The sequence below is a fragment of the Musca autumnalis genome, unplaced genomic scaffold (assembly GCF_047663935.1).
Source record: "Musca autumnalis isolate F117 unplaced genomic scaffold, ASM4766393v1 scaffold_2, whole genome shotgun sequence".
In the NCBI taxonomy this organism is placed as follows: domain Eukaryota; kingdom Metazoa; phylum Arthropoda; class Insecta; order Diptera; family Muscidae; genus Musca; species Musca autumnalis.
This window is the reverse complement of record NW_027411755.1, coordinates 28726620-28739515: the sequence shown is the minus strand read 5'-3', so window position 1 is coordinate 28739515 and position 12896 is coordinate 28726620. Positions and strand designations below refer to the sequence as shown.

Here is a 12896-nt window from a genome sequence, read left to right as displayed (position 1 = left end):
AAAGAATATTTTTCCAAGGACCTTTAGACCAATAAACGTGGATTTTTTAAAGAATATTTTTCCAAGGACCTTTAGATCAATAAACGTGGATTTTTTAAAGAATATTTTTCCAAGGACCTTTTGGTCAATAACGTGGATTTTTTAAAGAATATTTTTCCAAGGACCTTTAGGTCAATAAACGTGGATTTTTTAAAGAATATTTTTCCAAGGACTTTTAGACCAATAAACGTGGATTTTTTAAAGAATATTTTTCCAAGGACTTTTAGACCAATAAAAGCTGATTTAAAAAAAATATTTATTTTTTAGAAAAATATTTTTTTTTTTCAAAAATTTTTAGAAAACATATTATCTATCGATTTATTTTCTTTATGGATTTTTAAAAAAATATATATTTTTTTTTTGATTTTATAAAAAACATATATATTTTATGAAAAAAATCAGCTTCGTAGTTGTGTAGCACAGTGTAATGTTTAAATTAATTTTATATTTTTTTAACTTATATATGTATCTATAATTTTAATTTAACACTAGTTATATATTTTTAATATTTTTTCTCTCCTTCATTTCTTTTATTCTCTATATGTATATTCCTTTGCATTTTGTTTTTTTTTTTTTAATATTATTCATGTATGTATATGTATATGGATTTATCAAAGTGTTGGTAATTTAATAAAATTATATAAAACTTACGTTTCCATTAAAGACCATAACGACCTCAGCATCAGTATTAAAGCCAAATAACCGCAACTGACATACAGCTGCTGATGATGATGGTGATGACATGCAGATGGATGACGACGATGATGATGATGTACCGAGCCTGCTGCTGGCCAACTGAGGAACAAACTCGTTAATCTTGTGGCCGAGGATTGTTTATCCTTTGACCAATCGTAACCCTTTGGTGTTTCTCCCATCAGTTTTTGTTCAGATTTATCAATTTCATTTAAATTTGATTGATATTTAATACCCACTGTTGGTTGGCATGTAGAAAGGGGAGAGAGAGACAAAAGAACAACATGAAAGCGGATATGAAAATAGATATATTTTAACAAACCCACAAAAAATTTGCTGGAAGAGAGGAAACCTAATTTTATTGCCATCAAACTTTTCAATATGCTGGCTGTTGTGCGTTGATGTTTTTACATTCGATTTTTTTTGATAGTGGACAATTTCCTCCCTTCCCCAACAAAATGTTGGGGTTTTTATTAACATGGCTTTTTCAAGTATGCCAAAGGGCATGACAAATTTTTTTGTGGGTCTGTCCGTAAAGTGGGTTTCACTTTTTATAAAATGTATGGGTGTGTGTTCATCTGTTTTGGCTGAAAAATAGCTTCAATATGGAAGCAGCAAAAAAACAAACAAACTTTATTGTCGGAAACTTACATTTATCGATAACAATCACCGAATTTGTTGGCTCAATGCCATTGTAGAGCATGTCGAATTCATTCATTGTCGTTGTTGTGGTAGTGGCCAATGTGGTAGTTGTAGGTGGCGGCAATGTGGTTGGTGGACTCGACACTAAAAAGGGGTGAAAGAAAGGAACAAGAATAAAACAAATGTACAAATGCATTTTGTAGGGTAAAAATTATTTTTCACTTAATGGAGGTGGGTGGTTAGAATATTAACATAAATTTTATTGCAGGACAAATTTTTAACAAATAATAAACAACCCTTTAAAATTAACAAGTGAATGTCCAAAGGGAAATAAAAAAAATACTTAAGGAGAAATAAATATTAAATATTTAATATTTTTTACTAATATTACTTATAATATTACTTATATTACTTATATAACTTTAAATGCCTAAAAATTGGATTTCTGGAGATTTTTTAAATCATTAAATTTTTAATATTTTTTATAATTTAATTTTTTAATAGTTTTTCAACGATCTACAAAAACGTTGATTTTTAAATATTTCTCAAACAACCATCATAAACGTGAACTTTTTTAAGAATATTTTCCAACGACCAACGAATTTTTTTAAAGAATATTTGTTTTAACGACCTACAAAAATGTGGAATGTGGATTAAAAGAATACTTTTTCAGCTTCAAAACTAAACGCGTCTTTTAAAGATTTTTAAAAGATATTTATTTTAAATGTGGATTTTGTTAAAGAATATTTTAAGTCAAAAGTTCTTTTTTAAACTTTTTTCACACGTGGATTTTTTAAAAAGTTATTTCATAGTTAGATTTTTAAGGATTTTTTCCAACGTAGATGTCATTAACAATTTGTTTTTCATACTTGATTTTTTTAAAGTATTTTTTTATAGGTGGATTTTTTAAAGATTTATTTTTTATACGTGGAATCTTAAAGAATTTTTTTCAAACGTGGATTTTTAAAGAATTTTTTTCAAGCGTGGACTTTTTAAAGAATTGCCTTCAAAAACGTGGAGTTTTTTAAAGAATTGTTTTCAAACGTGGATTTTTTATATATGGATTTTTTAAAGAATTTTTTTCAAACGTGAATTTTTATACCCTACACCACTATGTGGGGAGGGTATTATAAGTTGGTTTTGGCCAAAAAGTTTGTAACGCATCGAAATAATGGTCGTAGACCCATACTTATATATACCAAAATGAATGTCTCGACGAGCTGAGTCGATCTGGCTATGTGTGTCCGTCCGTCCGTCCGTCCGTCCGTCCGTCTGTCCGTCTGTCCGTCTGTCCGTCTGTCCATCTAAACCTTGTAATCACGCTACAGGTCGCAATTTTGATCGGATCGTCACGAAATTTTGCATGTTGATGGGGGTCCCGGAGGGGAAGAAGCCTATTGATTTTGGTGATGGTCGGATAATATTTAGGGGTCGGAAAGGGCAAAAAACTTAGGTGGATAAAATGACAACGTTTTTTTCCAAAGCGAATATCTCAGCTTCTATATGGGGTATACCAAAAGCAAAACCCGACAATGAAAGTAGAAAAAATCACCTTTCAAATGATGTAAGGTAGGTGATCGTAGGTGATCAAACAACGAAGATATCACAATAGTAGCAAATAAAACCCCAATTTTCGCTTTTGCGATTTTAATTATATTGACGAATATCACAGCTTTGGTTGAAAATTTTCCAAAAACAAAGCCTGTCTATAAAAGAAGAAGATCCCGTCTTTACAATGATGCAAACTAGGTCGGCGTAGGTAACCAAATAACGGAGATATCGCAATCGTCGGTAATACATCCTATTTTTCTATTTTTTTGGAAATCACGCTACAGGTCGCAATTTTGATCGGATCGTCACTAGAATTTGAGGGTTAATGGGGGTCTCACAGATGAAGAAGCCTATTGATTTTGGTGACGGTCGGATAATATTTAGGGGTCGGAATGGGCAAACACTTAATTGGAGAAAAATCAACATTTTATTTCAAAGCCAATATCTCTGTCTCTTTAAGAGGTATATCAAAAGCAAAACCTGGCAGAAAAGTAGAAAATATCACCTTTACAACGATGTAAGGTAGGTTGTCGTAGGTGGTCAAATAGAAGAGATATGACAATATTCGATAATGCATCCCATTTTCCGATTTTATTGTAATCACGCTACAGGTCGCAATTTTGATCGGATCGTCACGAAATTTTGGGGGTTAATGGGGGTCCCAAATAGAAAGAAGCCTATTGATTTTGATAATGGTCGGATAATATTCAGGGGTCAGAATGAGCAAAAACTTATTTGGAGAAAGGTCAACGTTTTATATCAAAGCCAATATCTCTGTTTCTTTAAGAGGTATATCTAAAGCAAAACCTGGCGAGGAAAGTAGAAAATATCACCTTTACAACGATGTAAAGTAGGTTGTCATAGGTGGTCAAACAACAGAGATATCGCAATAGTCGGTAATTCATTCCATTTTCTGATTTGTTTGTAATCACACTACAGGTCACACTTTTGATCGGATCGTCACAAATTTTTTGTTGATGCGGGTCCCACAGAGGACGAAGCCTATTTAGTTTGGTGATGGTCGGATAATATTCAGGAGTCGGAATAAGCGAAAAGCTTATGTGGAGAAAAGTCAACGTTTTTTTCTTATGCGAATATCTCCGCTTCTGGTTGGAGTATTCCAAAAGGAATACCCGTCAATGGAAGAAGAAAAGATCTCGTTTATATTGATGCAAACTATGTTGGCGTAAGTGAGCAAACCGAGATATTGCAAAATTCAGTAATATACCCAATTTTTCCATTTTTTATAGTCACGCTACAAGTTGGAATTTTGATGGGATAGTGACAAAATTTTAGGGGAAAATGGGGCCCCACAGAGGAAGAAGCCTATTGATTTTGGTGATAGTCGAATAATATTTAGGGGTCGGAATGGGGAAAAACTCATGTGGAGACAAATTCAAAGTTTTATTCTTTGTGAATATATCGGCTTCTAGTAGGGGTATGCCAACGGCAAAGCCTGTCAATGGAAGATAAAAATATAACCTTTACATTGGTGTAAAGTAGGTTGGCGAAGGTGGTAAAACAAGGAAGGTATCACAATAGTCGGTAATACATCCAATTCTTCCATTTTTGCAATCACGCTACAGGTCGTAATTTTGATCGGATGGTCACGAAATTTTGGTTGCTTATGGGGGTCCCATAGAGAAAGAGGCATATTATGTTTGGTGTCGGATTATATTCCCTAATAGAAATGTTTACCAGTGAGAACTTATGCACAGGGGTAGTGGTGTAGGGCATCACATGGTCGGCCCCGTCCCGACTATAGCCTTTGCTCACTTGTTTATATATGGATTTTTTAAAGAATTTTTTTTTCAAACGTGAATTTTTCAAAGAAATTTTTCTAACGTGATTTTTTTAAAGAAATTTTTCTGAACGCGGATTTTTTAAACGCGGATTCAAATTTGGATTTTTTAAGAATATTTTTCAAGCGAGGATTTTTTAAAGAATTTTTTTCAAACGTGGATATTTAAAGATTTTTTTTAACGTGGATTTTTTAAAGAATTTGTTTCATGCTTGGATTTTTTAAAGAATTTTTCTCTCAAACTTGGATTTTTTAAGAATATTTTTCAAACGAGGATTTTTTAAAGAATTTTTTTAAACGTGGATTTTTTAAAGAATTTTTTTCAAATGTGGATTTTTTAAAGAACTTTTTCAAATGTGGACATTTTAAAGATTTTTTTAAACGTAGATTTATAAAGAATTTTTTTTTCTTAACTTGGATTTTTTAAAGATTTTTTTTCAAACGTGGATTTTTTAAATAATTAAATTTTTCAAACGTAAATTTTTTAAATAATTAAATTTTTCAAACGTGAATCTATATATATAAAAGAGTAGTGAGGTGAGTGACTGACTGACTGACTGACTGACTGATTCATCAACGCCCAGACGAAACGGCTGAAGCTAGAAACCTGAAATTTTGGGTGTAGGTTGCTGTTGGTGTGTAGGGGTGAGATAAGGCTGGGTTTTTGGAAATTCGACCTAGAAGTGTACGAAAAGTACTAAAAGGTACTAAATATGGTACCCTTGGTATTAGGCAAACGGGAAGAGCTAGAATTCTGAAATTCGGAATGAGGGTAACTGATGGAGAGTTAGAAAGATGTACCAAAGGGTTTTTGGAAATTCGAACTACAAGGGTACGAAAAGTACTAAATGGTACTAAATTTAGTACAATTTGGATTTGAGTGAACGGATAGAGCTGGAATACAAACATTTGGAATGATGGTCACTGATGAAGAGTAACAAAGAAAGGTTTTTGGAAATTCGAACTATAAGGGTACGAAAAGTACTAAATGGTACTAAATTTAGTACAATTTTGATTTGGATGAACAGATTGAGCTGGAATACAGACATTTGGAATGAGGGTCACTGATGAAGAGTTACAATAAAAGGTTTTTGTAAATTCGAACTATAGGGGTACGAAAAGTACTAAATGGCACTAAATTTAGTACAATTTGGATTTGGGTGAACGGATTGAGCTGGAATCCTGAAATTTGTAATGAGGGTCACTGATGGAGAGTAACAAATAAAAGTTTTTAGAAATTCGAACTATAAGTGCACGAAAAGTACTAAATGGTACTAAATTTAGTACAATTTGGATTTGGGTGAACGGATAGAGCTGGAATCCTGAAATTTGGAATGAGGATCACTGATGAAGAGTAAAAATGAAAGTTTTTTGGAATTCGAACTATAAGTGTACGAAAAGTACTAAATGGTACTAAATTTAGTACAATTTGGATTTGGGTGAACGGATAGAGCTAGAATCCTGAAATTTGAAATTATGGTCAGTGGTGGAGAATAACAAAGAAAATTTTTTGGAAATCCGAACTATAAGTGCACGAAAAGTTCTAAATGGTACCAAATTTAGTACAATTTGGATTTCGGTGAACGGATTGAGCTGGAATCCTGAAATTTGTAATGAGGGTCACTAATGGAGAGTAACAAAGAAAAGTTTTTAGAAATGCGAACTATAAGTACATGAAAAGTACTAAATGGTACTAAATTTAGTACAATTTGGATTTGGGTGAACGGATAGAGCTGGAATACAAACATTTGGAATGAGGGTCACTGATGAAGAGTAACAATGATAGGTTTTTGGAAAATCGAACTAGAAGGGTACGAAAAGTACTAAATGGTACTAAACTTAGTACAATTTTGATTTGGGTGAACAGATTGAGCTGGAATACAGACATTTGGAATGAGGGTCACTGATGAAGAGTAACAATGAAAGGTTTTTGTAAATTCGAAATATAGGGGTACGAAAAGTACTAAATGGTACTAAATTTAGTACAATTTGGATTTGGGTGAACGGATAGAGCTGGAATCCTGGAATTTGGAATTAGGGTCACTGGTGGAGAGTAACAAAGAAAGGTTTTTAGAAATTCGAACTATAAATGCACGAAAAGTACTAAATGGTACTAAATTTAGTAATATTTAGATTTGGGTGAACGGATAGAGCCGGATTCCTGGAATTTGGAATGAGGATCACTGATGAAGAGTAAAAATTATAGGTTTTTGGAATTCGAACTATAAGTGTACGAAAAGTAATAAATTGTACTAAATTTTGTGCAATTTGAGTTTGGGTGAACGGATAGAGCTGGAATAAAAACAATTGGAATGAGGGTCACTGATGAAGAGTAACAAAGAAAGGTTTTTGGAAATTCGAACTATAAGCGTACGAAAAGTACTAAATGGTACTAAATTTAGTACAATTTTGATTTGGGTGAACAGATTGAGCTGGAATACAGACATTTGGAATGAGGGTCACTGATGAAGAGTAACAATGAAAGGTTTTTGTAAATTCAAACTATAGGGGTACGAAAAGTACTAAATGGTACTAAATTTAGTACAATTTGGATTTGGGTGAACGGATTGAGCTGGAATCCTGAAATTTGTAATGAGGGTCACTGATGGAGAGTAACAAAGAAAAGTTTTTAGAAATTCGAACTATAAGTGCACGAAAAGTACTAAATGGTACTAAATTTAGTACAATTTGGATTTGGGTGAACGGATAGAGCTGGAATCCTAAAATTTGGAATGAGGATCACTGATGGAGAGTAAAAAAGAAAGGTTTTTGAAATTCGAATTAAAAGTATATAAAAAGTACTAAATGGTACTAAATATAGTACAATTTGGATTTGGGTGAACGGATAGAGCTGGAATACAAACATTTGCAATGAGGGTCACTGATGAAGAATAACAATGAAAGTTTTTGTAAATTCGAACTATAAGGGTACGAAAAGTACTAAATGATACTAAATTTAGTACAATTTGGATTTGGGTGAACGGATAGAGCTGGAATCCTGAAATTTGAAATTAGGGTAACTGGTGGATAGTAACAAGAAAAGGTTTTTGGAAATTCGAACTATACATCAGTGCACGAAAAGTTCTTAATGGTACTAAATTTAGTACAATTTGGATTTGGGTGAACGGATAGAGTTGGAATCCTGAAATTTGGAATTGGGGTCACTGATGAAGAGTAAGAAAGATGTACCAAAGATCGAAAAGTCCTAAATGGTAGTGAGCTTAGTATGATTTGGATTTGAAGAGCTGAAATCCTGAAATATGGAATTAAGATTACTGTTGGAATATAGAATTGAGATATAGAGGTAGCTTTGGAAAATCGTACTAACGTGCACGAAGCAGTACTAAATGGTACAGAATTCGCTACTATTTCTATTTGCGTGAACAGATTACTGTTGGAATGTAGGATTGAGGTAGTTTTGGAAATTCGTACTTATGGAAAAGTGCTAAATGGAACTACATTGGCTATAAATTGGGTTTAGGTGAACGGATAGATATGAAAGTACATTTTGGAAAATCGTGTACGAAAAGTGCTAAATGGTACAAAATTTGGTACCTTTTGGTATTTGCTATATGGTATAGAATTTTGTACAATTTGTGATTTTGTAAGGGGTAGAACTGGAATTTTGAAATTTGGCATTAGATTAGCAATTGGTGTTTAGAGTGGAGGTAGGGAGGAGGCTTTTCAAATTCGTACTTATTTATACAAAAAGTACTAAATAGTGAATTGGGGTTAGAATATATGTTGGAAGGGTTAGAACCAGGAGTCAAATCTGAAATTTGCAAGATGATACGTAGTTTTGAAAATTCGAAATAAAAAATATGGTAGTTGTGTAGGGATGCGATACGGCAGATTTTTTTTTGTAAATTCTGGCTACAATCGAAAAAAATATTGGTAATAAAAATAGGTCTTAGTACAACAGAATCTCCAGCATTCACCATTCCCGCATTAAATATTGATTATATATTCCGCATACGAAGTAGCGGGCATTTGCTAGTTTTTTAAATAATTTATTTTTTCAAATTTGTTTTTTTTTTTAAGAATTTATTTCAAACGTGGATTTTTTAAAGATATTTTTTCAAACGTGGATTTTTAAAGAAATTGTTCTAACATGATTTTTTTAAAGAAATTATTCTAACGTGGATTTTTTAAAGATATCTTTTTAAACGTGGATTTTTAAAGAAATTGTTCTAACGTGATTTTTTTAAAGAAATTATTCTAACGTGGATTTTTCAAAGAATTTTTTTCTAACGTGTATTTTTTTGTAACGTGGATTTTCTATTAGCTGGTAGCCTTAGATGCAAATGCTATTTTTTATGTAATTTTATTGTAATTTTTTATTATAACAAATATTTGAAATAAACAAGTAAGAACGGCGTTAAGTTCGGCCGGGCCGAACTTGTTATACCCTCCACCAAGTTGTATTGAAGTAAAATGGAATAATTAGTTTCCTTTCGTGTATGAAGAAGACTTAATACTAAATTTCAGCAATTTCGGTAAAACAATGTGAGGCTATTTCAAAACGTCGATCTATACCGACAAATTTCTGACGGAAAGTTTTTAGGCTCAAAGAAGACTAAATTCCAAACTTCCTATATTTCGGTAAGAGAATGTGGCTTAAACTTAAAAAATACCGAAAATCAAGAAGTACGCTTCTATAGGGATATAGGAAGACGTGGACATATACTGATAATACTCTTCTAGAATATTTTATAACTCTTGGAAGACGAAATAACGAATTTCAGCCATTTCGGTTGGATATTGACGTCACAATCTTCTGTATTACGAAAATCGGGAGGTACCGTTCTATGGGGGCTATATCGAAACGTGGACCTATACCGACGAATTTTAGTCAGAAATGGGGCAATATAAAAGCGTGGACCTGTACAGACATATTTCTGGCGAACAGTTTTATATCACATTAAAGACTAAATACCAAATTTCAGCCATTTTGGTGGAATATTGGAGACACAACCTTCAAAATACGAAAAATCGGGAGGTACCTTTCCATGGGGGCTATATGAAGGCATGAACCTATACCAAAAAATTTAGGGCGGAAGTTTGAGTACCCCCAACAAAGTCTAAATACCAAATTTCAGCCATTTCGGTGGAATATTGAGGCCACAACGTTCAAAATACCGAAAATCGGGAGGTACCGTTCTATGGGGGCTATATGAAGGTGTGGACCGATACCGATAAAATTCTGGGGGAAAGTTTTATACCCCTAAAGAAGACTACGTACCAAATTTCAGCCATTTTGAAAGGATAATGAAGATAAAACCTTAAAAATACCGAAAATCGGGAGGTACCGTTCTATGGGGGCTATATCAAAACGTGGACCGATATATCCCATTTTCAATACTTTCTTTAAACTATATATACTATCTTTAAAATTGCGAGCTGTATCTTGATTTCAACAGACAGACGCACGGACGGACAGACGGACATGGTCAAATCAACATAGAATTTTATGCTGATCAATAATATATGTATATACTTTATATGGTCTCCGACGAATATTTCCATGTGTTACAAACGGAATGACAAATTTAATTATACCCTCCATATGGTGGAGGGTGTAATAAATAAATTAAGAATAATAAATCATAGTGGATTTTTTAAAGAAAATATGTTTTCAATCGTGGATTTTTTAAAGAAAATATTTTTTCCAACGTGGATTTTTTAAAGAAATTTTTCTAACGTGGATTTTTCAAAGAATTTTTTTTTTCTAACGTGAATTTTTTAGAGAAATTTTTCTAACGTGAATTTTTCAAAAGCTATTTTTTTCGAATGTGGATTTTTTAAAGAAATGTTTTTCGAACGTGGATTTTTTAAAGAAATTTTTTTCGAACGTGGATTTTTCAAAGAAATTTTTTTCGAAAGTGGATTTTTCAAAGAAATTTTTTTCTAACGTGGATTTTTCAAAGAAATTTTTTTCGGACGTGGATTTTTTAAAAAATTTTTCTAACGTGGATATTTCAAAGAAATTTTTTTCTAACGTGGATTTTTCAAAGAAATTTTTTTTCAAACGTGGATTTTTTAAAAAAATTTTCTAACGTGGATATTTCAAAGAAATTTTTTTCAAACGTGGATTTCTTAAAAAAAATGTTCTAACTTGGATTTTTTAAAGGATCTTTTTCCAAACGTGGATTTTTTAAAAACATTTTTCTAACGGGAATTTTTTAAAGAAATTTTTTCTAACCTTTTCAAACGAGGATTTTTTAAAAAAAATGTTCTAACATGGTTTTTAAAGGATCTTTTTCCAAACGTGGATTTTTTAAAAACATTTTTTAAACCTGAATTTTTTAAAGAATTTTTTTTCTAACGTGGATTTTTTTAAAAACATTTTTCAAACGTGAATTTTTTAAAGAATTTTTTTTTTCTAACGTGGATTTTTTAAGGAACATTTTTTCAAACGTAAATTTTTGTTAAGAACATTTAAAAAAAAAAAAAAATTTCAAACGTACGTTGTTTTAAGAATTTTTTTTAAACATAATTTTTTAAGAAGTTTTTTTAAGAAATTTTTTTCAAACGTGGATTTTTTAAAAAAAAATGTTCTAACTTGGATTTTTTAAAGGATCTTTTTCCAAACGTGGATTTTTTAAAAACATTTTTCTAACGGGAATTTTTTAAAGAAATTTTTTCTAACCTTTTCAAACGAGGATTTTTTAAAAAAATTTTCTAACATGGATTTTTAAAGGATCTTTTTCCAAACGTGGATTTTTTAAAAACATTTTTTAAACCTGAATTTTTTAAAGAACTTTTTTTCTAACGTGGATTTTTTAAAAACATTTTTCAAACGTGAATTTTTTAAAGAATTTTTTTTCTAACGTGGATTTTTTAAGGAACATTTTTTTCAAACGTAAATTTTTGTTAAGAACAGTTTTTCAAACGGCGCTGTCCCCTGGTTGTATCCGCGAAGCGTGTAGTAAGTTGAGTAAGTTTGGCCGGACTGTTGAATAGGTGCAGTGTGACGTGGGGGCCTATAACGCATGTTGAGCCGAAGTTTTGCACTGTGTATTATGAGTTGGGATGGCTGCACCATCTCGAAAGTAGTTGAGCCAAAAATGCTGTGGTTTCTCGAGATGGCTGATGTTCTTCGAATGCTATAGATGAGGAATATACTCCGCATTTACACAATAGATGTTTGTGGAATCTGCTACTATTACTGTTTATGAATGCTATTCCAACCTGCTGGTCTACGGATTCCCTCTTATGTCGTTGCACCTCACTAGACAATAAACATCTATCCTAAAAATTAATAGTTAGGGGGGGTCGTATCCATTATATCTCACTATAACACCAGAACAATTATTAGTTACCCAACGCCATCTCATTTGCGATAAATCTGTAGTGCACAGACTGGTTCGATAGGATTGAATTTTAAGAATCCTACACTGTTGGGATTTTTATGTTGCGTGATTTAGTATATCTGCTTTTTTCAATCTTCAGCACTCCTGAATTCTCAAAAATATTATTTTAAACTTTAAATCTGATCTTCTACATAAACACAAAACTCAAAATTTTTTTTACTAAACAATAAAAAATATTTATTTATGGCTTTGCAGTTTACCCATGTGCAATGAATTTCTCGAACAAATAAAATTGAAAAAAAAAAACTTTTCACTTTTACAACCCTACCTTTGCTTGCGAGCTATTGCTAGCGAATTGAACTTTGAACAGTAGTAATAATTCATAACACAACGCATAAAACTTTAAAAATTGCTGAATAGTGAGACGAAGCGAGCAAGAGTACGGTAGCAGAAATTCATGGCGATAGCTAACAACGGATGTTTTCAATGATAGAAGAAAAAGTTTAGATGTTATTGGCGACATTTAAGTTTTGTTCTACGACGATGCAATTTGTTTGCCAATAAAACAAAAATATATGTGGAAATTTGTCATGTGTGTGCGTTTTTCTGATATGGAGAGGAAAAATGTTTTGCAGTTTAATTTAAAGGAAAATTCATTGGTCGAATTTGTTGTTCATGATTTTTAGGAACAGTTTCCTAATCATTTCAAAGAACTTTTAAACTAACATTTTCGCCCAAACATTTTAAAATGTAATAATTTGATTTTAATAAAAGTGAAAATACTAATAATAGTAATGATTAAGGAATTAAGAAACTAAATTAACCCTTTCGGTGCTTCTTTTTTGTTTTTGATCTGA

The 12896-nt window shown here is 31.9% G+C and overlaps 1 protein-coding gene across 1 annotated transcript in view; it reads right to left on the bottom strand.

Moving 5' to 3' along the window:
* Positions 1 to 686: 686 nt before the first annotated feature.
* The window catches only part of DIP-epsilon (Dpr-interacting protein epsilon), a 791100-nt gene continuing 778890 nt past the window's right edge, over positions 687 to 12896 (bottom strand). Inside the window, exons 8-9 of the mRNA XM_073965144.1 lie at positions 1384 to 1518; positions 687 to 970 (exon numbers count right to left, since the gene is read on the bottom strand). Of these exons, the coding sequence (XP_073821245.1) occupies positions 687 to 970; positions 1384 to 1518 (419 nt within the window). The remainder of the gene's footprint in view (positions 971 to 1383; positions 1519 to 12896) is intronic.